This window comes from Lampetra fluviatilis, chromosome 39 (assembly GCF_964198595.1).
Source record: "Lampetra fluviatilis chromosome 39, kcLamFluv1.1, whole genome shotgun sequence".
In the NCBI taxonomy this organism is placed as follows: domain Eukaryota; kingdom Metazoa; phylum Chordata; class Hyperoartia; order Petromyzontiformes; family Petromyzontidae; genus Lampetra; species Lampetra fluviatilis.
Window position 1 is genome coordinate 979,401 of NC_136313.1, and position 27,385 is coordinate 1,006,785.

General features: G+C 51.3%; 1 protein-coding gene across 3 annotated transcripts; it reads right to left on the bottom strand.

Moving 5' to 3' along the window:
• Window positions 1-975: 975 nt before the first annotated feature.
• On the bottom strand, window positions 976-25,570 carry ULK3 (unc-51 like kinase 3). 3 transcript variants are annotated; one of them, XM_078874376.1, is made up of 16 exons: window positions 25,378-25,570; window positions 15,915-16,055; window positions 14,857-14,977; window positions 12,671-12,769; window positions 12,160-12,303; window positions 10,828-10,910; window positions 9,787-9,942; window positions 9,065-9,170; window positions 7,653-7,693; window positions 6,389-6,491; window positions 5,469-5,533; window positions 4,534-4,606; window positions 3,596-3,636; window positions 3,160-3,207; window positions 2,513-2,573; window positions 976-1,837 (listed from the first exon to the last, which is right to left on the bottom strand). In XM_078874376.1, the coding sequence occupies exons 1-16, from the start codon at window positions 25,471-25,473 to the stop codon at window positions 1,821-1,823; spliced, it is 1,395 nt and encodes a 464-aa protein (XP_078730502.1). In that variant the 5' UTR covers window positions 25,474-25,570; the 3' UTR covers window positions 976-1,820. The 3 variants fall into 3 exon arrangements, with proteins under 3 accessions (XP_078730502.1, XP_078730501.1, XP_078730503.1); XM_078874375.1 differs by having other exon boundaries at window positions 12,671-12,775; window positions 25,378-25,569; XM_078874377.1 differs by lacking the exon at window positions 25,378-25,570 and having other exon boundaries at window positions 12,671-12,761; window positions 15,915-16,051.
• Between the last annotated feature and the right edge of the window lie 1,815 nt (window positions 25,571-27,385).

Genomic DNA, 27,385 nt, shown 5'->3' on the forward strand with positions numbered 1-27,385 from the left:
ATCTTGACTTAAAGCTTTCATTACTGCAGGAATTCATATTCTTTGGGTCTTTCGGTAACGTCACATAGATAGGTTGAAATGAAAATAACAAACCTATCTACGTGACTTTACCGAAAGACCCAAATCATATTTAACGACTATTTTATTTGACCAGGTATAGCCCACTGAGCTATGCAGCTCTTTTTCAGAAGCGACCTGGCAAGATAATGGCAACGCCAAACACCGGTTACGCGAATCTATTATCCTCTCGGCAAGAGCCAGACATCTTGAGACTTCTGAATCTCCGCTACTAAGTGAACTGGACATTGTCACAACAAAAGATCCCCCGTATAGCCTTAACAGACTGTAGGGGCAAGTGCTGTTAGCGAGCATCTATAAAGGCCGGCACGGCACACGAGGGGGTGGGTGGCCAACACCACGCCCGGCCGCCTTTGTCTCCCTAGTGGCGATGTTTACACATCGGACCAGGTACTCATTTGAGGCTGAGTCGACCTAGGGGAGGCCCAGGGCCGGTTCAGATAATTGTCACCGGTGTTGGCCGTGGGCGGGAATCGAACCAGGGTCGCCAGGTTCGTAGCGCAGCGCGCTAACCGCACACACACATCCACACACACTTCAACAACACAAGAGAAAGTTTGTAATCCCAACGTGACTGATAAACAAACTCATGTTACTGTGTTGACCCGAGTTTCAGTGTGCTACTCACCACTCCACTCACATTTAAGTTCGTGAAATATATCAAATACGAATAGAAGTAGCACTGGCAGATGTCTGCATCAAACAATGTAAAGGCTTAATTTGGAGCTTTCGTGACTGCAGGAATTACTCTTTGGTTCTTTCGGTAAAGTCACGTATAAAGAAGAAACAAAATGTAAAGGCTGACAATTTAAACCAGGAACTTGTGGCACTACGTAAAAAAGTATGACCAGGAGGAAGAAATACTGCACAGCAGAACACAATACACGGGCACGGCCATTCAATGTGAACACGTTTATTTATAGAGAACTTCATATGCGGAGCCTGGGACCATGACGGCTCCAGGTATGATCACGGCACCTAAAATCTCAAGTCTTGGAAAAGGGGTCACGGCATGGGCATGACCCCTTGCCCCACCTACCCTTACCGCTGGTATACAAGGACATCCTGGCCATATAAATATCTAAGAGCCTCCCTATATATATTACACCAATGTTTAAATACAAATCATAGACTGCCTCGTAATATTAAATAAGCAACTTAAACCAACGTGTACGTTAATGTTTTTTCATATGCATTGAGATACACGTAAAATTGCACACACTACGTAGCTTCAAAATATCTCATTTAAATACTGCGATGAAATATAACGTACAATACATGTGCATCGGTGCATGGCACATTTTCTCATTTACCTTCCTAACGGGTTGCAGTACAAGCTCAGGCACATGCCCAACAATTGCACAGTGATATTTTGCACCGGAAAACTGCTCTGCATCGTACGTTGCAGGGATCTCTGTGCATCTTTGCACGCAAAGACTACGGGGAACAAACAATGGCATGGACACGCTTCATGTGTCTCTACGTATGGTGTAAGTTCTGAAGTTAAACAGCCAGTCCGTCTCCACGTCGCAAAGCCTGTTCCCCAGCGGGTGTCAAGGTGAAATGGTCACCTGTACACATTTAATCGCCACGGCACGAGTTTGACAGCTTTTTCAAAGCCGCATAGAGAACGTACATCGTAACGCCCTTCCTACTGTGCACTAAATTCAGCGTTCCAAAGGTGTCGCACCGTTCTCCACGCCGCTCCAATCGCTCAGCTGCCGAGCGTTCCCACAGCAGCGCTACTGTATCGTACACGCTGAAAGAGAGCACAACAAACAACACCGAGCTGGTTTAAGTACAGCTGCTGACGTCACAAGTGATGAAAACTAAAATGTTTTTATTTTAACTTGAGCATGGTTGGCTACGTTTAGCATGGCCGGCTACGTATGGTGTAAAATAAGTTCTAAGTATATGTACTTAGAATGCTGAGGGCAGATTCACTGTGAATTGTACAATGAGAGCATCAAGTGAAGCTGGGCTCATGGAGTGAATGGCGGCGTAGAACTGCCCATTGTCAGCATAGAAACGGGGTTCGACTTGAACCCAAGAGGTGATTTTGCCGACAGCGAGAAGCTACATTGAGAAGAGCTGAGGATGGAGCCTCGTGGGCCACCATCGCACAGTCCTTGCGTGGAGATGGAGGAGGAGGAGCAGTTTGAGAGGGCGGAGCGGAACCAGGAGACGAGTGTCGAAGACTCCTGCGCGGTCACGAAGACGCTCAAAGAGGGCTTCTTTAATTCTTTAACGGGAGACTGTGGGGGTAATGTGTTGATTTCACAACAGCCGAGGGATCTCGCGAAATAAACGACATTTCGTGGCATCAGCAACAATAGCCTTGGTGACCTCTGGACCTGAACTCATCTGTCACGGGGGTGGAAGCTGCAGACACGCGCATGTCTGTGTTATTGGCGAAGCTCAATTCACAATGTACCTGTTCTCACAGAGTCGGAGAGCTCCCCTGCTTCCAGAGCAGTGTCCTTCGACTCCCGCATCTAGAATTAAACAAATCACAAATCAGTGACAAAACTTTGTTCCATTTAACACTGTAGCTCTTACAGGTCCCATAGCTTTAGCATTGGTCTCAAACATTATCTCTGCGCATGCATAACTGTCCGGAGTGGAGTACGTGTACCCCATGCTGCAGACACAATGAAAACAAATTAATGTAAGTCCTCTTCGTGTAACGCGTGCTCACAATGCGTTTTCGCTGCAACGCGGTTCTTCCATTTGGCAACACTTTTCGCACAACGCGGAATGCGTCCATTACAACGTGGACCGGGCGCATCGCGTTACAACGCGGTTTCTGAGAGGTTGATCACGAAGTACTTGTATCGACCACACAGTGTCGGAAACACTGACTATAAAAGCACAACTCAAAATGCAAACGCATTTGTAAAGCAATTAAAATATAATTAAATCGTATATTTTGAAAGGAACTTATTATTATTATTCTTTGCATACCTTTACACATATGTCTGGCTGTACGTATGTATGCACATCGCTGTGCATCAATGTCTTACAAGTATTAGTCACCGTTATACACAAAAAAAGAGACGCAACACTGGTGGAGAGCTGCACCTTATTGTCTTGTTTGATGCGCTCGGCCCTGCTCATGACATTCTGAATCTGGCAATGAAAAGACATATGTTGTTCGAAGCTGATAAACAACACACACCACCTGCTCTGGATTGAAACGCACATGAGATCGAACAATTGTGAATTTGCGATTTGTTACGGAAGAAACATGATTCGCCTATCAAGCTTTGTGATGTCTACCAAACAGCAGTTGTTTATACGTCTTTACTGACACTCTTACACGGCACAGCTGTTTTTTGCCCCAATTTCTATTTACTTCATCGCTGCACTTTATTTTATTTGTTTTTCTCTTTGTCATTTTCGTGACCCAGGTCACTCGTGCAAGTGAGATTCTAATCCTGGGCTCTTAAGTTCCTCACTCGGTTAAAAACATTTACTAAACTTGACTTGAGAGCTACAATTCTGTTGCAAGATTTACCTCCGAGTGAAGGAGCTGCTTTCTTCTGCCTTCCTGTTCAGCTGTAAAAATAAATTACCTGGTTACTGGGATACAATGACCATTTTGTAGAATTGGGTAATTAATACAACATTTTGACAAAACACACGAAGACCCGAGTCCTCGCTATGAGTGTCAATCTCTTGAGATGACTCACATTTAACCCGGGGAAAATGTATTTTTTGCGACTAGATTGATTTGTTAAAATCACCGTACAAGTTACCTCGTGAAAATACACTTATACAATCACGAGCAATTAGTTAAAACTTGTTCTAATTACTAAATTGTTACTAAATCAAAACCATGCAAATAAAGGTCATTAGGTCACGGATATAAATAGAACTCCAGGAGAAAAGCAGAGTTTGCATTAGGAAGCTCCTATCTGCATTGAGTATCACAATGCAGATAGGAGGTCTCTTCTCCCGTAAATATGTTATATTATCAACTGCTTTTAAAATGTTTGTTATTGTCCTTCCCCGTACCTCCGATTGGCACGGTTGGCTAAGTACAGTTGCAAAAGAATTTCAATGTACATACGTACATTTGCAATTCCTTATCAACACTCCAATGTTGTGATAAAGCGTAGCGACGCTCGGTGCACTAAGATGAGCGAGCGACTAGACAAGCGATGCCCTGGGAGCGTGTGGGCACCCGCCATGCACTGCCCATCCACGCACTGCCCCTCCACACGCTCCCTGTGCTGCGTACTGCCCTGCCACACCACACGCTGCCCCTCCACACGCTCCCCGTGCCACGCACTGCCCTGCCACACCACACGCTGCCCCTCCACACGCTCCCCGTGCCACGCACTGCCCTGCCACGCCACATGCTGCCCCTTCACACGCTCCCCCGTGCCACGCAACGCCCCACCACGCGCTGCCCCGTGCCGCCCTCCCCGCGTGTCCCAGTGCCGCCCTCACCTGCCAGCATGAGGATGAGCTCCCCCAGCGCCTCCTGGTAGAGCTCCAGCACCGGCTCGGCACCTTCCTCCTCCTGCGGGCCAACGCACGGGCTTCAGCATTCGCCGGCCTGCCCTCCCTTAACCAGAGTTAACCGGGTGGTGGGGGGTACTACACAGCCTTACGCAATGCGCTCTCAATGTTACACGAATTAATAGTGTTAATCGAGTGGAGGATGGTTTCATGTATGGATCTGTGACAACCGCTATTGGTGAACAGTGCCCAGTGTTGGCTTTATAAGCGTATTCAAGGCGGTCAAAACTAATTGGCTCTGTCTGCCTCTCGTGATCTTTGTATTTCTTCGGTGATGTTCAGGGAGGAGTGGGTGGCTTCCGAGCCACGTGTTCCCGATTTTAAGTTTTTATCCCAAACCAAATGACAATCGAGCTTGGATATGTAAATCATGGCACGCCAAATTGTTTGTTCAAGTAAATAAAATCCTGAAATGTGTCATTCATTGTGTGAGGAAACACTTGTATAATAAAATAACATTTTCTACGGGACCTTTTTGCCATTATCAAAAATTATGAAAAATAAAAATAGGTTTTACCCTTTCTGGCAATAAAACAGGTGTTAAGATATTCAAACACCAAACAGTAAATTTTGCAAGGAATCAAGTCAGCATTAAGCACATAGTTGTAGTAAAACATGCAAAAAACATGCTCCGATAATACAAAATGACAATTATATCATACAAAATCCCACGGTTACAGTACAAATAAAAAATGTTTTTTTTTCATTGGACACGTCATTTCTACCCAGCTAATGCGCAGCCCCCCGTGGACACGAGTTCGAGACGCAACAATCCGACGTCACGCAATGTGTGATGTTGAAAGCGACGGGACAACGGGTGACTGAAGAACACGGAGCCACGGCAAGAGCAATGGTCCACCTACCAGCGTGACGGCTTGCTGTGCCAGCTGGAGGGCCTTGTGGAGGCGGGGCTTGTCTTTCGACATTTCTGAGAGCAGAATCATACTACATTTAATCCATCGGCCGTTCACTCACGAAGGACAATGCCCGTTTGGCGCTGAACGTGGGTTACGCCCCCGCCAAAAACCCTCCGGCGAATATTCGCCGACCTTGACGCCTGTGGCAGAGCACCCGGAATGCACTCGATCCGGTCAGACCTGGAGGAGCTATGTAAGGTTTGATTCTGCCTAGTGCTTGCGGATGGTGACCACCATGCACTTGAGAGATCCACAGTACGCCTACTTAAATTGTCATGGGGCGGCGCAAGCATTTAGAGCGCCGATTGTTCTCGTTTCAGCTCACAGCGGTGAGCCGAACAACAATACTCACAAACCAAATTTATCGGCGATTAAGATACGCAGCGTTTCTGCTGCGTATCTTAATCAAAAGCAGGCATCTTCGGGACAACATCCGGGAAGTCGGAATAACATTTGGTCAAAACTATTGTAAGGTCCAATCAAGTAAAAATATTGTCTACGAAAGTCTACGGGTTAAGTTAGCCAAAGGAATGTTCTCTTAAAATTAAGCAGGCGTTGCTCGGCATGTGTAAGGCGCCGCAGTGGCGAGATGTTAACTACCTCGCCGGGTACACAGGAGGTCGTGGGTTCGATCACAACCCTGGTCACGTAGATTTTTCTCCGGGTACTCCGGTTTTTCCTCCCACATTTAGAATGAACGTGCGTTTAGAGTATTTGACTGCTATAAATTTTCACATGATAAGCCACTTCGTCGAGCTATAATTTTTGAAAGAGAGCTACAAAGCTGAGTGGGCCTTACCTGATAAGTTAATAATAGTTAATAGAAAACAAGAGAGCGCACGGTGCGACGTCGTGGAAACAAGTACCCAGCAGGATCTCGCGGGAGGTGCATGCCCGCACGCAGGTCTCCTGGAAGTTGCACCTCAGCATCACCTTGAGCTCCTCGGCCCGCGCGATGTACTGAGTGACCTATGGGACGAGACGACGACAATGACGACGAGCCGGGGATGCCGTCGTCCAACGGCTGTCAACGTTTGAAGAAGTCAACCATGAGATGACGCAAACGACGGCAAGTTGTCATTCACCGTTAAGGCCGTGCCAGCACGCAAATTGTGGAGAGGCCCTCGCACGAATTTAACTGAAAGGAAAAAATTTTCGTGCTCAAATGAGCATTGAGACGGTGCTCATTTCACGTTCACAGCCGTGATCCACGTTCCTATGGCAGGAACGAGTCTGTAGATAAGAAACCTACTGTTGACTTCCCCACAGGGTGGCACTTATTGTAATGATTACGGAGGCATGGTGTGTGTCTGTATGTTGAACTTCTTCTGCCACCGTATGCAGCGAGGCGTTATAGGGCGTCTTCTTCGTTTGCTACCTCGGCCGTGTCCACTCGGCTTGCTTCGCTGATCACATGGTCTGAGCTTACGGGCACATTGTCCTTGTCTGCTGGACAAAGTGTTCACGGATTCGAGTGCCCCGTTTCTTGGCCAAGCGTGGTCATCCTTGAACTTTGTTTGCAAGCTATCCACCTTTGTTAGAGCCATCGTGTTGGTACTCAACCCGCCTAACCGATTCTTTATAGCACCCCACCCCCAGTCCCCCCCGAAGCAGATTCCACAAACTCACATTTGTATTTACAAGTGCAGCTACAGAATGGAGTCCCGTGTACGGTATATATGCTCGTGTTATTACGCAGTGGTGATTCGTGACTGCGGGGACACCGGGCCGTCGTGGTTCCTCCACTCCCAATGTGCGCGGACGGCAGTGGCAGCTCAACGCACCCATTGCCTCCTCCGGTCGTGCTGAGATCAGCCGGCGTGCCACGGCACTGCTGCGGGGGCCCAGTGGCTTTGGGAGTTGTGCTACATTGGGGCTCGCGAAACTTTGGCCCTGTAACTATCAACCTCAGACCACTCCTGCTCATGACACTGCTACTCCCCGCGACGACGGAGCCAGCCTCCCGCGACGAATAGCCCTGGGAACTGAGGCAGAGAAACGCCGTGTCGGCTGTGCCGCTGCAGCAGCGTGCACGGCCACAGGGGAGAAGTCATTCGCGCCCTGAGAACGCTTGTTTAAGGGCACTTTATACATTTTCATTATTATTATCGTGAGCCGGAAGACACCGACCTTTTTCCTCACCGCTTCCTTCCGTCGGCAGTCAGTTTCATCTGCAATCGAAAGGTGACAACATCTCAGCTTTTGAGTCCATTCATGGAGCCAACGCTTTGGCTTCACAATAAAGCTGTTCCCACGTTCAGAGCCACTTGGAAGATCTCAGAAGCTAAGCAGGTTAGTGCTCGTATGGGTGAAGACCATGCATAACAGGCATTATAGGCTTCGGGGCTATGTGGTGGGGAGCAGATGGTAGTGCAGAAATGTTAGTTGTTGCGCTGTGCTTCTATGCTAACCACCTTTTACAGCTCACACCGACCAGTGACATGGAGTTTTGTTACATAGCCTCCTCGACTTACGTGACATGGGGGGCCCTCATCCAGCAGTGGATTGCCAATTGGTTGTGCATCTATCTACATGCAAAGAAACACGTGTTAATATGGACAGGCTAACAGCTCCCGGTTGTTTGCGAGAGAAAATGTAACTCAATGTTAATTTTTAAAACACGGAAAAATCCCGTTTAGCTAAGTCACCCAGCCAGTTTGCAAGGGATGTCTGTCATGCATCGTCACGGGAACAACAACAGCAAAGTGATCCGTACAGAGGAACAGGCGGCAACGTCGGAACACAACGGAGGCCAAAAACGTACAACGTAAACAATACGACACCGGCAAACTGCACCGAACACGAGGGGGAGAGGCAGTGTGGCGAAGCGAACGCGGCGGATCGAGGAGAATGCAGGTGACCCCCGACCCCCCCGCCCCCCCCCCCCACCGCTTTCACGACCATTCTTATCGTAAGACCCCCACAGTAATGACCACCTAACGACTGCTACTGACGGCGAGGTGACGAGTCTGTGCGTGACGCGGGCAGACTCGTCGCCTTCCGCCGTATGTACAGTGTAGCCCGACGGTCTGCAGCTGCACCCGGAGCGAAAGCATTGTCTCTTCCGTAACGTTCGTCATTGTTTGTCAATTTTCTTCAAATTTTTTAAATGTTTTTCGCCTCTCGTTACGTCTGAGAAGAGGAAATGTGATGTGCATGCAGAAACGTGCTTAAGGATTTTCAAATTTAAGTGTTTGTTCTTATTTAATAAATGTTTATAAAAGCATAGGAGGCTCTTTTTTGTCACGAACGATTTAAAACGGTGGAGAGAGGATAGGGAACCGAGCCTGAGCTCTGGGAGGCAAGGGGGGTCGCTCTCTCTCTCTCGCGCAGAGAGAGAGGGCGATTCAGAGGCACCAGGAGGAGAAGGAGCTACAGACAAGCGAAGGAAGGCAGCCTAAGCGGTGAGGAGCCGGCACCAACAACCGTCCAAGCTCTGCGGTCCTCTACATATGAATGTGTTCTCGGGCGATACAAGAGGTTTTACCCGTAGGACGGCACGATGGCGAGTGTTTAGTCGGTCCTTTGGTGTGGCCACTTACAGTGCAGTGCGGGTATGAAGAACTCTAGGGACTGGCAGTAGAGGTTTAGGGCGCCTTGCAAGTCTCGCTTCTGGTCTTTCTGCACCGCTTCCGTCACCAGGGAAACCTGCGGGCACACGGCCCGCGTGAGCACGCTGCGGGCACTAATAGTCACTATATCAACTTGCAACACGCGCAGTGTTCGCTCACTCTCTCAAAGAGAGAACGGATTCAAGAGGCCCCAGGAGCAGCTGCAGGCATCCCAAGCAGTGAGCATCCGGCACCAACAATTGTCCAAGCTCTGCATTCCTCTATATATCGAGGTGTTATCGGCCAATTTAACGATTGTTAACACGTGGCAGGAAACCGCAGCACCCGAAGAAACCTCACGTGTGAGAGGGAGCAACACTTTATTCCATTCAGACGGAATTGTTAACAGTGAGTACCTAGGGCTCATCTTGGCATCTACCTCGGAAGAAAGCTTACTGTACACACCCTTTGTTTGATAGACATTCGCATACATAGGCGTTTTATATTGTTTTTTTTCACCCCAATAACGATATTCTCCATTAAAATCTTTGTATCATTATCATTTGAAGCTATCATGCATAGCTGTGATCCAGAGATAGAAAACTTGGAAGAAAATCCACGTTAGCATTTGGCCACCCTGGGTGTTACCGAATGGTTGTTTTGTTGGGCTCGCGGCTCAAGGACCGTTGAAGCGGTGGCGGCGGTGGACTCACTGCCATCTCCAGGCTGCTGGCGCTGGGCATGTGCTCCAGGTCGAGGAACGGGTGCGAGAAGAACTCCTCAAACGAGATGCGGCGTTCGGGGTCGCGCACCAGCAGCCGCTCCAGCAGGTCGCGGCACGCGGGCGACACGTGCACGCCGGGCGGCAGCTGCTCCGCACCAAAGGCAAAGGGCCCCCAGGATAGCCTTAACAGACTGTAGGGCCAAGTGCCGTTAGCGAGCACCAGTAAATGCCGGCACGGCGCACGAGGGGGTGGAGTGGACAGCACCACGCCCCAAACGCTTTTGCCTCCCGAATGCCGATGTTTACGCACCGTACCAGGCACTTATTTGAAGCCGAGTCGACCTAGGGGAGCCCCAGGACCAGTTGACATAATCGTCACCGGTGTTGGCCGTGAGCGGGAATCGAACTTGGGTCGTCGGGTTAATAAAGGCAGTGCATTAACCACTACACTATCGCACCCCAACACACACAAAGACTCCCCGTGTAGCCTTAACAGACTGTTGTGGCAAATGCAGTTAGTGAGCACCTATGAAAGCACAAGAAGGGGTGGGTGGCCAGCACGACGCCTGGCCGACTTTGTCTCTCCAGTGGCGATGTTTATACACCGCACCTGGTACTCATTTGAGGCCGAGTTGACTTAGGGGAGGCCCAGGACCGGTTCAGATAAAAGTCACTGGTGTTGGCTGTGAGCAGGAATCGAACTCGGCTTGCAAGGTTTGTAGCACAGCGCGCTAACCGCTGCACTGCCACTCCCCACAACACACACACACTCTGTAACACACACATACACACACAGCGTGACACAAGGTTAAGCTGAACACAGCACATGTATCCTGTGTGTCTATTCAGCACTGGCCCAGAAACGCCAGCAGCGATGAACACTGCGTCACTCCTGTCTGAGCCAGGGGGGGGGGGGGCCCACTGCGACTTGATTCTGACTTTTGCTTTACATTCTCACACGACACACGCTTGAGCTACTGGGGTCAATTTGTCAGCGTACAACAAGGCGGCACTTGTGAACACGGCGTACCTCGATGGGGCGATCGCTCTTGATTTTCTCCTCCAGCTCGGTGAAGGAGCGCGAGGCGAAGGGTGGCTCCCCAAAGATCGCTTCTGCAAGACACAAGAGCCAGGGTGAGCCCTCGCCCACCCCAACAACAACAACAATTCCACGGCGTTCTCTGTTCAAATCCCAATTCTTCCTGTAAATGACGAGAAGCCCCATCGCAGCGGGAGATGCATGCAGGCTGGTGTGCTGCTCACAAACTCCCATCATGCCTTGCGTGCATGTCATGTGACACCCACATTGCAATGCTCTCAGCCTAGTCTGCGCCACCAGATGAGGCGGTAACTATTTTATCGACTCTGGAATGAAGATTGGCAGAGTCAATTCCCAATCTGGATTTGAACTCGCAAGCTTCCAATTGCTCCACCGCTGAGCCACTTTGGCTCAGATAGGAGATGTGAACGGTCAATTGCCACGAGCAGGTTTCTGTTTGAATGTTGCGAGTGTTGTTTATGGTGGCCTACGGCCGGACTCTGGCCCCGCCGTACCTGTCTTGTGAACACCCCCTCCGCCAGCGCCGTCTACACCAGCACGGTAACACGGTTAACCCGCCCATACTGGAGATCTGTGAAAGACAGCTTTGTAATCTCCTCGGATTCCTTCAGTCCAAATAAAGATTCTGATTCTGAATCCCAGCCTGGGGGGGAAACGCGGTCATCATCCCACAATCCTAATTTTAGAACTTTCGTGACTGCAGGAATTATTATTTGTTTCTTTCGGTTAAGTCACGTCTAAAGATAAAATAATAAATTAAATTAAATAATAGAATACGACGTTTCGATTGCAACACAAGCAATCATCATCAGGTATAATGCTAATATGTCTGTCTATAGTTTTCTGGTTAGATTTTATGTCGCTATTTCATTATACCTGATGATGATTGCTTGTGTTGCAATCGAAACGTCGTATTTTATTATTTAATTTAATTTTTTATTTTATCTTTAGACGTGACTTAACCGAAAGAAACAAATAATAATCATCCCACAATTTAATACCATCCTGTACAAAGACAGGGCTAACTGCCCAGTGGGAGGTCAGACTTGTCCCTGCCATAGGAATTAAAACTTTCAAATATTTACATTTGTTTTAAAAATAAATGTCTTGCAAAGCGAGCGGAGGACAAGACATACACCGTGGTGTGCTCACACACCGCAAGCGATAACACGATATGCTCCTGCATGAGAGCGTGGCCATCACGGACTACTGCTGGCACCCTCGCCGATCGCCAGGCACGGGTTCTACCGACCAACAGGGTTATCACCGGAACGCAGCGGCAAGCCGTGCAAAAGGACGCACCGTACAGAATGATGCCCACAGACCACAGGTCCGCTTTGGCATCGTACTGGCCTCGGCAAACCATCTCGGGCGCCATGTAGAGCGGCGAGCCGCGGAGTGAGCGGCAATCGTCCTCCAGCACCATGTACTGGGCAAAGCCGAAGTCTGCGGAAAGGCACGCAGCGTCATTGACACTCACAGATCGTTCCCGCTTTATCACATGCAGGATCGCCACCTGGCCTGCATTAAAAAAAAATACTACACATTTTATTAAGTTCTTGTCTATAGTGTATTCTCTTTTGATTAATTTATCTCAGCATCTGCTGTAAAAAAAAACTTGGTAGGAACCTCCTGAAAAAGGTGTACTGAGACTCAGTGAGGCTCTTCTGGCTACTAAAACATGACGATAAAACAATAACAGGTGGTGGGCTACTGCAAGCACACAGAGCTAGAAGGTATGCGCGTCAACTCAAGATGATGACGTGATGGAGAAGGGCGATGGCATCAACGGGAATGGTCCCGACAGCCGTACCTGCCACTTTGAGAGTCGGGTGGCTGCAGGAAGTGAGCAGAATGTTTTGGGGCTTCAGATCCAAGTGGGATATTTTGCGCTCGTAGAGATGCTGCAAGGCTGAAGCTGCCACGGAAAATGTCACAATCAGGCACATACACAAAACACGAAAGCTGGGTCTAAGGTGAGTGAGACATCGTGACCAGTGCCGACAATGCTGCCAGATCCCAAATGTTGCATAATTCGCATCTGACCTACAATGGAATGCAATTGTTTCTATTTTTTTTTGCCTGCTTATCTCAATAATTGGTATTGTTATAACTCGGTCTCTCTGTCATGTCTTTCATTTGGCTTTTCACATCTTTAATTGAGCCTGCATCTTCTCTCGTTCTTCCAAGTGTGTTTCAATCACTCGATTTGCCTCCCTTGAGTTTTGCAAGAGATTAGACCTCACCGCAAAGTCCATCTGAAGCTACTGTAGCGGCACTCTTACAAGTCTTCAACTTCGCCCTGTCAAAAAATCCACCTGCAACTCTGACTCGTTTATCTCCCCTGATTGGTATAAATGAGTCGTAACTTTTTTGCACTCCACCACCGCCCCTCCAGTGAAGGTTTCCTGGCTTGCTTGGGAAGTTGGGAAGTTGGGATTGTGGTCTGGGATGTGTAGTAGACCTTATGGACCAACGTCTTTGTTGTGGCAACTGTTATTTGTGCTTTATGTTTTGGTGCCGATTCTTAATTTATTTATTCATCATTGTAACCTCATTTGCCAGTAAAAAAAAAAAGGTGTCAGTTTTGTTGCTAGATAAAAGGGTAAAAAACAATTATCTTATTTATTCATTTTAGATTTTTCCCTGGTAGTAGGGTTTTCATTTGCTTGGCAGTGGCTGTACATGGGATTTGGTCCTTATGTATATATATGATTGTCAGCATTATGGGAGGCTATTAGCATGAATGACGCTGTATGAAATGAAAGTATTATTATTAGCTTAACATCTGCAACTAAAAGCTTATAATCTGAATCCTTGACCACAGCCCCATGCAGAGCTTCAAATACCTAGCAGCTTAAATATATATTGATTTAATTTAGCTTGTTGACCCAGAAAAGCCTCGCTGAGTCTCAAAACCTTTTCAGGAGGGTCCTGCCAAGTGTTTCCAAGTATGCGATGATGTTGTTGCTGTTGCTTCTGCTGTGTAATCCCGATTGAGTGTTCCCAGGTAATATTTCAGCATTGGGATGTTTGGCCAACGGCGGTTACATTGTATGGTTGTTTAGTTATGGGAGTAAATCACATACCTGTCAACCCCTTATCAGTGCCCTACCTTATTACAGACTAATTCAGACCTTATTGGTCACCCCGTGCTCCTTATGAATCTCAACGTTCATCCTAAAAAGTCCCATCACAAGGGAGAAACACAAATACACAAAAAAACATGTTTTGCCCGGATTGAAACGGCTGTATGCCGTATGGACCTCAAAACTCTATCTCCCCGTACAAGGATACGGGTAAACCGTATGGGTTGACAGCGATGAAATCAGAGCAGCTGAAGGAAACCAATTGAGACCAGCGGGGAAATACACAACCCCCCCCCACCCCCAACGAGTCCGGAATTGAACCTGGGCCGTTCCTGCTGCGGGCTACAAGTGTGACCACCGCGGCACCCTGCCGCCCTATGAAGAAGTAACGTTCAGACGAAGGAACGGTAAAGCGTGGTGGTGCATGTACCACTCTCAAGGAAGCGTAGTTACCCATCCTCCCTGTGTAGGTGCGCTCTTTTCACTGGGGAATGTCTCGCTCCTGCCACTGCCGGAGGAAAAACCTCCGAGAGCTCTAAGGGGGCATTTGGTCTACTCTTCCACGCTGACCACATTACCCCCACCCACACGCGACCTGCCGATCGACTGTGGTGAAGCCATTAGTAACGCTGGGTGAACGTAGGTGGTGGTGGGGGGGAGGATTTTTGGAAACTGTTGGGTCGGGAGATGTAATTGAACTGATGGCCTCTGGATTGCAAGTTCAGTGTGTTAACGATGATACCGCTCTGGCGTGGCTCCCTTCGTTGCTCAGTTAAAAGGTGAAACCACCGTGTTTGTTGCTCGACATTCTAGACGTGCGGTAAACCGGTAACCGGTTTAAACCGGTTTCCTCGTTTGGTTCGCGGCAATGTGAAAAAAAAGTGACGATTTCAACGACCCTGGTGCGCACCCAGCTGCTGCAGGAAGCGGCGCACGGCTTTCTCCGGGAGGCGGCGTCGGCTGCGGATGAAGCGGGAGAGGTCGCCCCCCCCGCAGAACTCCATGATGAGGTAGATGTTCTCATGGTCCCACTGCGAGACACAAGGCATGAGGGTGCACACAGCGCCACGGTGGCAAGATTGTTAACTACCTCGCCTGGTATACAGAAGGTCGTGGGTTCGATCCCGAGTTTGCGTGTCTCTCTCTCCCCGTGGTCGCGTGGATTTTTCTCTGGGTTTTCCCTCCACATTTAGAACCGTGCGTTTAGAGTATTTGGCTGCGATCAATTTCCACTTGAGAAGCCACTTCGTTGAGATATCATTTGTGTCCAGGTCGCCTTTGTAAAGGAGCTATATAGCTCAGTGGGCCTTACCTGGTAAAATAAAAAAGTTTAGTTATCGGAAACAGAACCTTGATTTAGACTGGAGGAGGAATCTGATGAGCGATGAAGATCTCCTTCACAGATGTCCAGTCGGGACACGGCGTCAGCAGGTTACAACAACAAACAATGAAAAACAATGATAGGAGTGTAAAGTAGAGAAAAGATGAGCAAGTGGCACCACGTGTAACCCACAACAACAATAACACCGGGGAGCCACCCGGCGGTCATCTACACCGGTACCACCGAGGTGGAAATTCCACAGTCCCACGGCAGGTGGCCCGGCGATAGAGCAAGCGGCTCACAATCAAAAGGTTGCGCAGTCAAATCCTATTTGGGGGAATGGTTTAATTGACCATCATACCTCTGGGGTCAATAAAACGAGTATCACTTTGTACGGATGGTAAACCGAGTTGACCATTTAAAATAAATGTACATACATACACAGAGACCCACAGACACCTGTACCCAGACACCCAGACCCATAGAGACTCACAGAGAGCCACAGAGACACCCAGAGAGACACCCACAGAGACCCACAAATTAGCACGGTTGACTTACGTACGGTGCGAAGGGACTTCAACATACATACGTTATCCATAATACATGATACACAAGTTACATCCGTGGTGGAGTCGCGCGCGGCGCACCTGGAAGTCCTTGAGCTCCACGATGTGTGGGTGGCGAACGCTCTTCAGGATCTCTATCTCGGTGAGCAAGTTCTCCGTGGAGCTGCGCGTCAGACTCTTCTTGGAAATGCACTTCACGGCCACCACCTCCCGACTGTTAGTCTAGTGATGGGGGACAGCACAAAGGGGGCGGAGGCAGCCCAGAGACCAAGCCGAGTTACTGAAAAGAGACGGAGAGTTTAACAAACAAAAAAAGTTGAACAAATGTCGGAATACAAAACCCAGGAATAGTTACAGATCTTGTGGCCAAGACATGATCCATGTATTCCACATTAGTGTACCATAGTTATTTGTCAATTGGCCAATTGTCATTCGATATTAAGCAAATATAGCACACATTCATATTGTTTACAATATAAAGTGAATTAGGAGAGAATGCTATGGTTTTATGAATTTAACATCAAACAGTGTTATTTGTATCCTTGCTTTAAATAATATAAACCAGTACAGACAGAGGGCTAAGTTCAGTTGAGGCTGATGACATCAATTATCTTCATGGACAGATGCACGAGATGGCTATAAGAAGAGCACGGAAGCAATTCTTGACATACTTGAAGATTTCCACGGTCGCTTTGTGTTGCATGCATGCATGTACGTTGAACTTCTTTCGCGTATATAGTCAACCGTGCTTAATCGGAGGTGCGGTCTGGATGTGTCACAAGACCAGACCGGCGTTATCATGTTGCAGGGTCATTGACAGCAATTACTTCATCTGTTAGCAAGTGCACATTTCAGTTTCATCAAGTGGGCAGCATTGACAGTACTAGTTTCATCAGGGCACAGCCCAGCAAGCAGTTCCCAAATTGTTACTGGCAGAACTCAAAGCCTTAAATGTGTAGAGACAGTGCGTGGACTAGCGGCCACGAGTGGTAACTACGGGTGTGGAGACAGTATAGGAGACGAGTGGTAACAAGAGACAGTATATACGTCTAACTAGGCCAGGGAACGAAGAGGGGAACGATCTGGGAGCTTAAGGAACCTGCGAGAGAGTTGGAGAAGAGGGGCGTGGCCAGGGGCGGTCACTTTGGGGGATAAAAGGGGGCGAGAAGCGGGGTTCTGGGCTGCCGCTGGGGATCAGGGTCGACGTTGTCATCGCTCTCGCCGCTACATCGTCATTCGTCGCTTTATAGTCAGTCGTCGCTATGTCCTCAAATTGTCATTGTGTCATCGAGTCGACACTGTGAAGAGACCGTGTAAAAATAAAGAAACCCTCTACAGTCCGTGCCTCCGAAGTCATTACAAATCTACTCCTCAACAGTCCTCATTGGCGATGCATTGCAATGGCACTGCATCATTTGTCCTGTGTGGATTCTGGTTCCGAACGATGGAACCAGGCTCCATCTTGCATCACAATACAATACTCAGCAGAGATCCATTGCTTTCTCTGTACATAGCCTTACGTCCCATAGGGGATGAAGAGTAAGTACTTGTACTTATTATTGGTTTTAGGGCGCCGAGTGGTGAGATGTTAACTACCTTGCCTGGGATGCAGGAGGTCGTGGGTTCGATCCCGACCCTGACGCCTGCTGTATAAATGGAGGTTGCGTGTCTATCTCCCTATGGTCATGTGGATTTTTCTCCAGGTCCTCTGGTTTATCCCTCCACATTAAGAAGCAACATGCATTTCGAGTATATGTGTAATGAACGACTGGACCACGATGTCTGTCCCAGTGTCCTTTATTATTCGGTTCGTGCTGTACACCCACACGGCTGTCTTTACTCTGTAGCTTCTCCACGGTGCTGACTCCAATGTCGGCCCGATCCACAACAGCAGCTCCGCTGCTGTTTCTCTCACACAGCCCCCCTTGGCTGTACTCTCTCTGCTCTTCTCCCTCCGCAGCTCTCACAGCTTCTTGCCCTCTCTCTCTCTCTCCGCAGCTCCTCCTGGCAGCCACACCGCTGCCTCTAACAAGCAGCCCCCTCTCTCTCTCTCTCCGCAGCTCCTCCTGGCAGCCACACCGCTGCCTCTAACACGCAGCCCTCCTGGCTGTCTCCTCCCCAGCTGCACACCACTCCGCAGCTTCCTCTTATCTTCGGGGTTGGCTCCCGATCGCCGTCGGCGCCCCCCCTCTCCACACTTGCCCGCGTGGCCTCACTCTTTTCCGCTCGCACCCTGACTACCTTCCCCTTCCGGTTTACCCGCTTAAAGCCCCGAACCTTACCCCCACGTCACATAACTCCACCCCCCGTGACGTCACCTCCGGAAGGTCGCTTACGCCCGCATTACACCACCCTCCCCCGTAGAAAAATCCCAGCCGACCTCGGCTGACCAATAGCCAATCGTAATGCGGCGAACCGAGCTTCCCCCCCTAAAGGACACTAAGCATATAATGTAACAGCAAGAACAACAACAACGCAATCAACATCAACGATCGTACAAAAGCATGCAATAAATACAACTGTAAGAAGAAAATAACAAGACAGCAACAATCAACGAAACGTAAGCGATTTGGAACGTGTGCGGGTCGCCGGCCCGTCCCGGACGGTCGGCGGCCCACTCGCAGAACGGGAACGCGATGAAAGTCGAGGAACGACAGGGGGTAATCCCCCTCTCGCAGCTGGAAGTCCACCGCCGTCCCGTGTCTCTAAAGAGTTAGTCTTGGGCTCGTCCTGTGACCGTGCCCGCAGCTGGGCCGGAAGGGCTGCAGGGCTCGAAGGTCCCGCAGACCTGGCAGGCGTCCTCCGAGCAGGGCCCCTCGTCCCCCGCAATGTCACGGCCGGCCTGTCTGGAACAGGTACGACAGGCGCTCTAGCGAGATCAATGGACGCAGGCAGGGGAGAGTCAGCAGCAACAGACCCCGACAAGGCAATATTGGGGGATGACGCATCATGTAAGGGAGCAACATATGGTTTCAAGCGCGACGTATGCACAACCCAGCGACGAGACCCAATCTGGACGCGTGCTGTCTGTGGGTTGGGAACCGCAATGAGGCGTACGGGACCATGCCAGGGTTTGTGCAATTTCGGCGAGGTCCCCGGACGTACCTGTGGACAATGAAGCCAGGCTAGGTCCCCAACCTTCCAAGGGCACTCCCCCTCAGACCGTCGCGCATATCGCTCGTTCCGGGCCTGGGCTTTGGCCGTAGCCACGCGGGCATTCTCCCGCGCCTCCGTGACTCGGCGAACCGTGTCCTGGATGTATTCAGGAAGTGGTTTCCGAGGTCCCTTCACCCCAGTTCCCAATTGCACATCCACCGGCGGCACGTTTTCCCGACCATACATAAGGTAAAACGGCGAATATCCTGTAGCCGCATGAGGCGTCATCCTGTACGCCGAAAGCACCCCGGGGATGTGCAGATCCCAATCTGATTGTTGTTCACTCACGGTATGGCAAAGCATGGCAGACAATGTCCTGTTCAGCCGTTCAACCATACCATCCGTCTGCGGATGGTATGGGGATGTCCGTACTTTCTTAGTCCCAAGGCCCGCGCACACTTCCGCCAATAATTTAGAAGAGAAATTCCTGCCCTGGTCCGTGAGGAGTCTCTCAGGCGCCCCCTTATCCATAATATACCCAAACAAAAAGGCGTCGGTAATGGCCGCGGCCGACTGATCGGGCAACGGCCAGGCCATCGGCCAACGGGAGAGGTACTCAACCCCTACCAGCAAATATTTATTACCCCTCGCCGATGGTGGAAAAGGTCCCAATATGTCCAGTGCCACCAATTCATTGACTCGAGACACCTGAATCGACTGGAGAGGCGGCACGTAAGGATGTTTCGGCGGCTTACGTTGTGCACACGCAGGGCACGCGCGCACGTGCCCTACGACATCTGTCGCCATGCCGTGCCAAAAATAATGACGTTGCAACGTCAACAAGGTCTTCTGCACCCCTAAATGTAAGAGAGTGTCACAATGGAGGGTTCTAATCAACTCGAACCGCAAGGACGTTGGTACCACCAGGCGCCAACGTTCCTGGAACCCCTCCCGCCACATAAGCAGACCATCTCGGAGAGCGGTTTGCGGCCCCACAGCCGTACTCGGACTCCCATTGTCCTTAGCAGACCGCTTCCGCAAGGACACCAATGACTCATCCATCATCTGTTCCCGGATCCAGACAGACCGCGGCAGATTCAAAACCCCGTCAGCCGGTCCCGGTTCCATCGGAGTGTCCGACTTCTCGACGGCCAGCGTGAGCGGCTGAGGGGGGTTTGGAATCGGCGAACACCTATGCGTCCCCGACTCACATTTACAAGGGCCGCGCCGCGGTAATCTGGAAAGTGCGTCAGCGTTCGCATGGCGCACACCCTTCCGATGTTGAATTTGGAAGGAAAATTCCTGTAGCGTGTCCAACCAACGTGCCAACTGTCCGGATGGCTGGTCAATTTTAAGGGCATATTGCAAGGCCGCATGATCCGTACGCACAATAAAAGAACGACCGTAGAGGTATGGTCGAAATTGCCGTAGGAAAAAAACAACCGCCAATAGTTCTCTGCGAGTGACACAGTAGCGGGTTTCCGCAGGAGACAAGACTCGGCTACCATACGCCACGACACGCTCTACACCCCCTTTAGACTGTGATAACACCGCCCCAATACCTGTGTCACTCGCGTCCGTATCAAGAATGAATGGGTGATCGAAATCGGGATAATCCAATGTTGGGGCCGTGGCCAATAGATCACGCAGACTCCGAAAGGCCGCCTCCTCCGGCTGTCCCCAAACAAACTTCCGTCCTTTACCCGTAAGGAGATGCAAGGGCCTCGCAATCGTCGCAAAACCCGGCACGAATCTTCGGTAATACGAGGCAAATCCCAAAAACCGCCGAACATCCCCCACGGTGGCCGGAGTCGGCCAATCCCGGACGCACGCCGTCTTTTCCGGATCCGTGGACACTCCCTCAGCGCTCACAATGTGCCCCAAATAGCGGACGGACCGTTGCAGTAGGTGACATTTCTTTGGTTTGAATTTCAATTTGGCAGAACGCATCCTCGTAAACACTGTCTCCAGCCGCGTCAAATGTTCCTCGAATGTGCGGCTGAAGACAATGATATCGTCCAAATATATAAGACATGTCTCCCACTGCAACCCCGTCAAAACGAGCTCCATCAATCTTTGAAATGTAGCAGGGGCCGCATTCAATCCCATCGGGAGACAGTTGAATTGAAATAACCCCTGAGGCGTACGGAATGCGGTTTTCTCCCGTGAGGACTCGTCAAGGGGAAGCTGCCAAAATCCCGAAGAGAGGTCCAGTGTGGAAAAGAACTTAGCCCCCGACAATGCGTCGAGGGAGTCATCCATACGCGGCAGAGGGTACGCATCTGCCACCGATATCTTATTCAATTTGCGGAAATCAACACAAAATCGCAATTTGCCATCCTTCTTCTTAACCAAGACGACTGGAGCGCCCCATGGGCTGTTAGATGGCGATATAATGTCCGCAGCCAACATGTCTTCCACTGCCCCCCGTACGTGTTCTCGCTCCGCAGGACTCATCCGATGCGAATTTAATCGAATAGGGGCAGCATCGCCCGTCTCAATGTGATGGTAAAGCAAGGAAGTGCGGCCCAAATCCAAATCATCGGAGCTGAACACATCGGAATATGTCAACAACAATTTACGCAACGCACCACGTTGCTCCATGGACAGGGAAGAATTTTCGTCACATAATTGAGCAACCCAACGATCATCCGAACTCCTTGGCTCGGAAACCCCAGCAACAACTCCCCGGCTATGTGGACAATCATGGGTCGCAAACGCCGTAGTGGCATGTGCCACAACCGTACCGGCCGGGACACGGACGTTTTCTCCCCCCGCATTAAGCACCTGTAAAAACGGTAATTGATCCGGCCGGACGATGGTCTGTGCCCCCACTAACGCCAACCCGGTTGTTATCGTGGCGGACGGTGACAACAAGACCCCTACTGCTCCTAGCCGATCAGGCAGGGGCTTCCGATACCGCAAGGGTATAAGCATCTGTGTACCAGGTGGGATGTCCACAGATGCGACGGACAGCGCCTGCACTTGTACGGCCGAAGCAGGTCGCCCCCAGGGCGACGGCAGAAACGAGATTTGACGGCCCCCCGGCAGTTCAATACAATTCTCATTGATTTTGATCAAAATGGGCATCTTAGCCAAAAAATCGGTGCCTAACAAACAAGGAACCGCCAAAGATCTCGATATCAACACAACACCCGAGGCCGACACATCCCCAATAGATATCTTAGCATCCACCTGACCCACGATGCCCATGCTACCCCCGTTCGCAGCGACGCACGACCCATAAACCGGACGCACAGCCCCCGACGGAATGCCCAACAGATGGAAAATGACATCCGATATAATAGTCGCAGACGCCCCCGAGTCGACCAAAATGCGCACGTCCACACCTTGTATGGACCCCGGTACAGTGGACGAACCCGTAGCGGCCGCGACAACTCTCCGTGCCAATTTGCGCCACTGCGTAACTGAATGACAAGGCCCCGTCGATGGCCTTTCTTTAACAACAACAATAGGATCGCGCAACACAGGTGGTGGGTGAGGTGGAAAGCCTTGCCGAGTGTCTGGTGCGTGCCGACATGCCTGTTTCGGAGGATCTTTAGCCGACTTGACCGGTGCCGAGGCCTCCTGCTGCGGCGGAGCCGGGAAGCGGGCCCAGCAGTTTCTGGCGTAGTGGCCCCTACGCCCGCAGCGGAAACATTCGGCCTCGTTGCGCCGAAGCGCAGGCCTCGCCTCCTGACGGCCCCGTTCTGGTAGCACCGCGCGCGGTCTCGGCCCGCCGCGTCCCGTCCATGGAGCGGAGGCGGCCGTCAGTTGTTGAGGGCCCCGGTCATCCGGAACATAGACGGCCTGCGCAGGGTTCCATCCCAGCGCATCCCCATCTTTGACGGGCCCCCCCGTCCACGCCGTCACTTGTTTCCAGCGACGGAGGTTGAATTGCGCATCGAGACACTTAGCAGCCATCCGGGAAGTTAGCTTCTCATGCCCACACACAGGCATGGGGATCCCTAGATCCCGAGACAGCTCCAACATTTTCCCTAATATGAGAGGCTCAAGCAGGTCCTGTGGCGTCTCAGGATAAGCTGCCATGGCCAGCTCCAGCACCGCACCCCTGAACGCCACGGGCGACTCCTCTGGTGCTCGTTGTCGTTGAGCGAATCGCCGATGCGCATCATCTGGTGGCTCATAAGCATCGGCCATTTCTTGAAAAACACCACATAAAGTTGCCTTCTTATCGGTCGCTATGGAACGGAAGAATCGGACAGATTCGTCGTCCAGGAGAGTCGGCAACACCTCCAAAGCCTCCGCATCGGTCCATCTTGCTGTGCGTACCGCCGCCAAGAAGCGGCAGGCGAACGCGCTCCAGTCCCCACCGACGGAAAATTCTTTAACTGTTGTAAGGTGGCGACTCCGACTCCTCTTCCCGCCGTCTTCCAATGGTGGTGGTTGTGATGGCAAATTCAAAATGGCGTCGGCCCGCGGCGTGGCCAAGATGGCGGTTTGGCGCCACGGAGCGCGCAAAATGGCGGCCTCTTGCCGCGTGGGCAATGGCGGCGGCAGGACAGGCAACGTGGCGGCCCGCGGAGCACCACTTGCATCATCCATCGTCCCTGGCGCGACGAGATGGCATAGATGCGCCAGGACGTCCTGAAGTGCCTCCAGTTGTACCGCCATCGCTTGCCATCGTTGATCCGCGTCTGATGATGTCGACGGACCCGCCACCAGCGCCAACATCCTCCACACCCGTTCCCGTGGTCGCCTCAGCCTGGCTCTCCTCCACCACCCCAACAGGATCCGTGGTTGGAGGGAGTTCGTCGTCGTCGGACGAAGAAGCCGATGCAGGCGCCGGATTAACTTTCTTCCTCACTTGTTTCGACATGCCGTTGCACTTCCGACACCAGTGTAATGAACGACTGGACCACGATGTCTGTCCCAGTGTCCTTTATTATTCGGTTCGTGCTGTACACCCACACGGCTGTCTTTACTCTGTAGCTTCTCCACGGTGCTGACTCCAATGTCGGCCCGATCCACAACAGCAGCTCCGCTGCTGTTTCTCTCACACAGCCCCCCTTGGCTGTACTCTCTCTGCTCTTCTCCCTCCGCAGCTCTCACAGCTTCTTGCCCTCTCTCTCTCTCTCCGCAGCTCCTCCTGGCAGCCACACCGCTGCCTCTAACAAGCAGCCCCCTCTCTCTCTCTCTCCGCAGCTCCTCCTGGCAGCCACACCGCTGCCTCTAACACGCAGCCCTCCTGGCTGTCTCCTCCCCAGCTGCACACCACTCCGCAGCTTCCTCTTATCTTCGGGGTTGGCTCCCGATCGCCGTCGGCGCCCCCCCTCTCCACACTTGCCCGCGTGGCCTCACTCTTTTCCGCTCGCACCCCGACTACCTTCCCCTTCCGGTTTACCCGCTTAAAGCCCCGAACCTTACCCCCACGTCACATAACTCCACCCCCCGTGACGTCACCTCCGGAAGGTCGCTTACGCCCGCATTACATATGCTCTCAATTTCCACACAATGATAAGCCACTTCGTTGAGCTATCATTTGTGATAGCCAGGTTGCTTCTGAAAAAGATCTAAATATAGCTCAGTGGGCCTTACCTGGTAAAATAAAAAAACAATAGTTTAGTTTAGGTTACTATGCTGACACCGCGTGAGCTTGTGGACACACCTCAACATCTTGATATTACACACAGACGAGGGTCAGCTTTACCGTGAAAATGTAAAAATTTTGTATTTTTATTGTTTTACATTTAGTCCGTCAAGTTATGGGGGGCTTATTATCCATTGATTTCTAAGCAGCATATGTTAAAGAAGTCAAACACCGGACCGGTTGAGTATGACCCATGCAGCCCAGCTCTGACCTGTACATCCGCATGGACATTAACTCACCTGTCAAACACCCTATAGAGATACAGTTGACCACTACGGTACACTTGGTTACACGCCTGCAGTTGCTATGTTTCAGACTCTGAACAGGACTCAATACGGACATACAATCTCCCATACAATAATAAAGTGTAACTTAATACAGCACCATTCATGCTAAAAGCATCCCATAACACCGCTACCATCACCGTCCACAGAGCCCTGACACAAACACGGCCCTGACACACACACACAGCCCTGACACACACGCACAGCCCTGAAACACACGTACAGCTCTGACACACACACGTATAGCCCTTACACACACAGTACTGACGCACACACGAGCCTGGCACACAAATAGGTCTGACACACACACATGCCTGACACAGAGCCCTGACACACACTCACACACTACAGGCCTGACACACACAGGTCAGATACAGCTTTGACACTCACACTACAGGCCTTGACACACACAGTCAGATACAGCTTAGACACACACACTCACACACTACAGGCCTTGACACACGTCACAGCACAGATCAAATATAAGACCAGCCGTGAGGCGACGGGCGAGCAGTGCGAGCGGGTGGTGTTGGTGTGGGTGTAGCCTGGCCACCTTGCTGTAGCCCCGGTAGACCGTGGCGTGGCTGCCCGAGCCCAGCCGCTCGGTCAGCACCAACCCGGGCAGCCGCGGCGGGGCCAGCGCAGACATTGCGCGGCTTGCTGGGCGGGTCACGTGACGCGCGGCGGAGCGGGTCACGTGACGCGCCGGGTGGTTGTGCTCCGTCAAGGCTGAGCGGAAACTGCCCCCCCCTCCTCCTCTCCCCCCATTCACCCTCCTCTCCCCCCATTCTCCTCCCTTCTCCCTCTCCCCCCTCCTTCCCCCTCCTCCCCCTCTTCCCCCCCTTCTCCTCCCTTCACCCCCTCCTCTCCCCCCATTCCCCCCCTCCTCCCCCCTCTTCCCCCCCTCCTCCCCCCTCTCCCCCCCTTCTCCCCCCTCTCCCCACTCCTCCCCCCTTTCTCCCCCCCTCCTCTCCCCCCCTCCTCCCCCCTCTTCCCCCTCTTCCTCCCTTCTCCCCCTCCTCTCCCCCCATTCCCCCCCTCCTCCCCCCTCTCCCCCCCTCCTCCCCCCTCTCCCCCCTTCTCCCCCCTCTCCCCCCTTCTCCCCCCCTCTCCCCCCTACTCCCCCATCCTTCTCCCCACGCCCCTCTTCCCCCCACCGCTTTCCCACCTGTCACGTGGGGAGGGAGAGGTTCGGCTCCAGAGGTTGCAGGAGGTCCCGGGAAAACATCAGCATCGGAATATTTATTCATACTGGAGGAGAAATCCGATGAGCTCTGCCGCTCTTTTTTCGCTGATGTCCAATAGGGGCACGGGGTCAGAACTGCGGGTTGCTTGACCCGATGCTTCTGTAGCTCATCGGATTTCTCCAGCATAAATAACGATTCTGATTCTGACAGGACAATGGCTCATCGTGCTGCTGCTGCTGCTGCACTCTAGCGTCGTCTGCTCGCGGAAGCTCGCGAGCAGGGGGCTGACTCGCTCCCCCACCCACCGTCACTTGCCCAGGCTGAACCCAGCTGAGACGGGGGCTCACAGGGATCGTGGTGCGCTGCGGGTGGTCATGGGGCTTAGAGGCGAGGCGCCCGCTTGGTGCGAGAGAGGCCCCGAGACGCCTGGGATCACACAAGTAAAGCCTGGGCGATATTATACACTTTTGGCAACCCCAGCTACTCCCGTGACTAAGGGACGCGTTGACTCACACTCAGCGGGCTCCCACCACAGCTTTGTTTGTTGATAGAGAATGCGCGTGTCTGTCTGCCTGGCTCTTTGCGTACCTTCCCGTATTGAGAGCATGGCATGGCTTCTTAACACGGCCACGTGAAAACTCCATTCAGAGGCCGTCCATAAATGACGCCACGCACCTAGGGGGGGGGGGGGGGGTCAGGCATTTGTGACGATGTGTGACGAGGGGGGGGGGGTTGAGAAATGTGATGTCACATCAAAATGAGCAACTTTAAATAAATATAGAATGATATTCTTGGTTCTTTCGGTAAAGTCACGTAGAAGGGAAATATTTGTTTTATTTTATTATTTTCCTTCTACGTGACTTTACCGAAAGAACCAAGAATATGAATCCCTGCAGTCACGAAAGCTTTAAATTAAAAAATATAGAATTGTTATAACAACACTAATTGTTATAACAACACTCCTACAACATCAGAGTGCAGCGCCACATTAAATACGCACTACGATGACAATAGTTTAAAGCGATTTGAAGCATGTTTTATTTTCAAAATGGAAATATGGTTTTGGGGGGGGGGGCAGTGCTTTGTGATGCCGTATGACGAGGGGGGGGGGGGTCAAAAATCGTCCAAAATCGCGTGACGTCATTTATGGACGGCCCAAGAGACAATCTCCCACGGCGAATGACTATTCTTTGACACGGGGCATCCATGCATCACCGCCGAGAGAAACTTGCCAAGATGCGGTCGGCGCGACAGAGACACCGGCTCGCATTTTTGGTTTGTGCCGCATTCGCTACTGGTCCGACCTGTCGCTGCATATTCGGCGGAGAAGCCCCGGGGGTGACCACGTCGCTTGGGCTGGGTGGGTGTGCCACC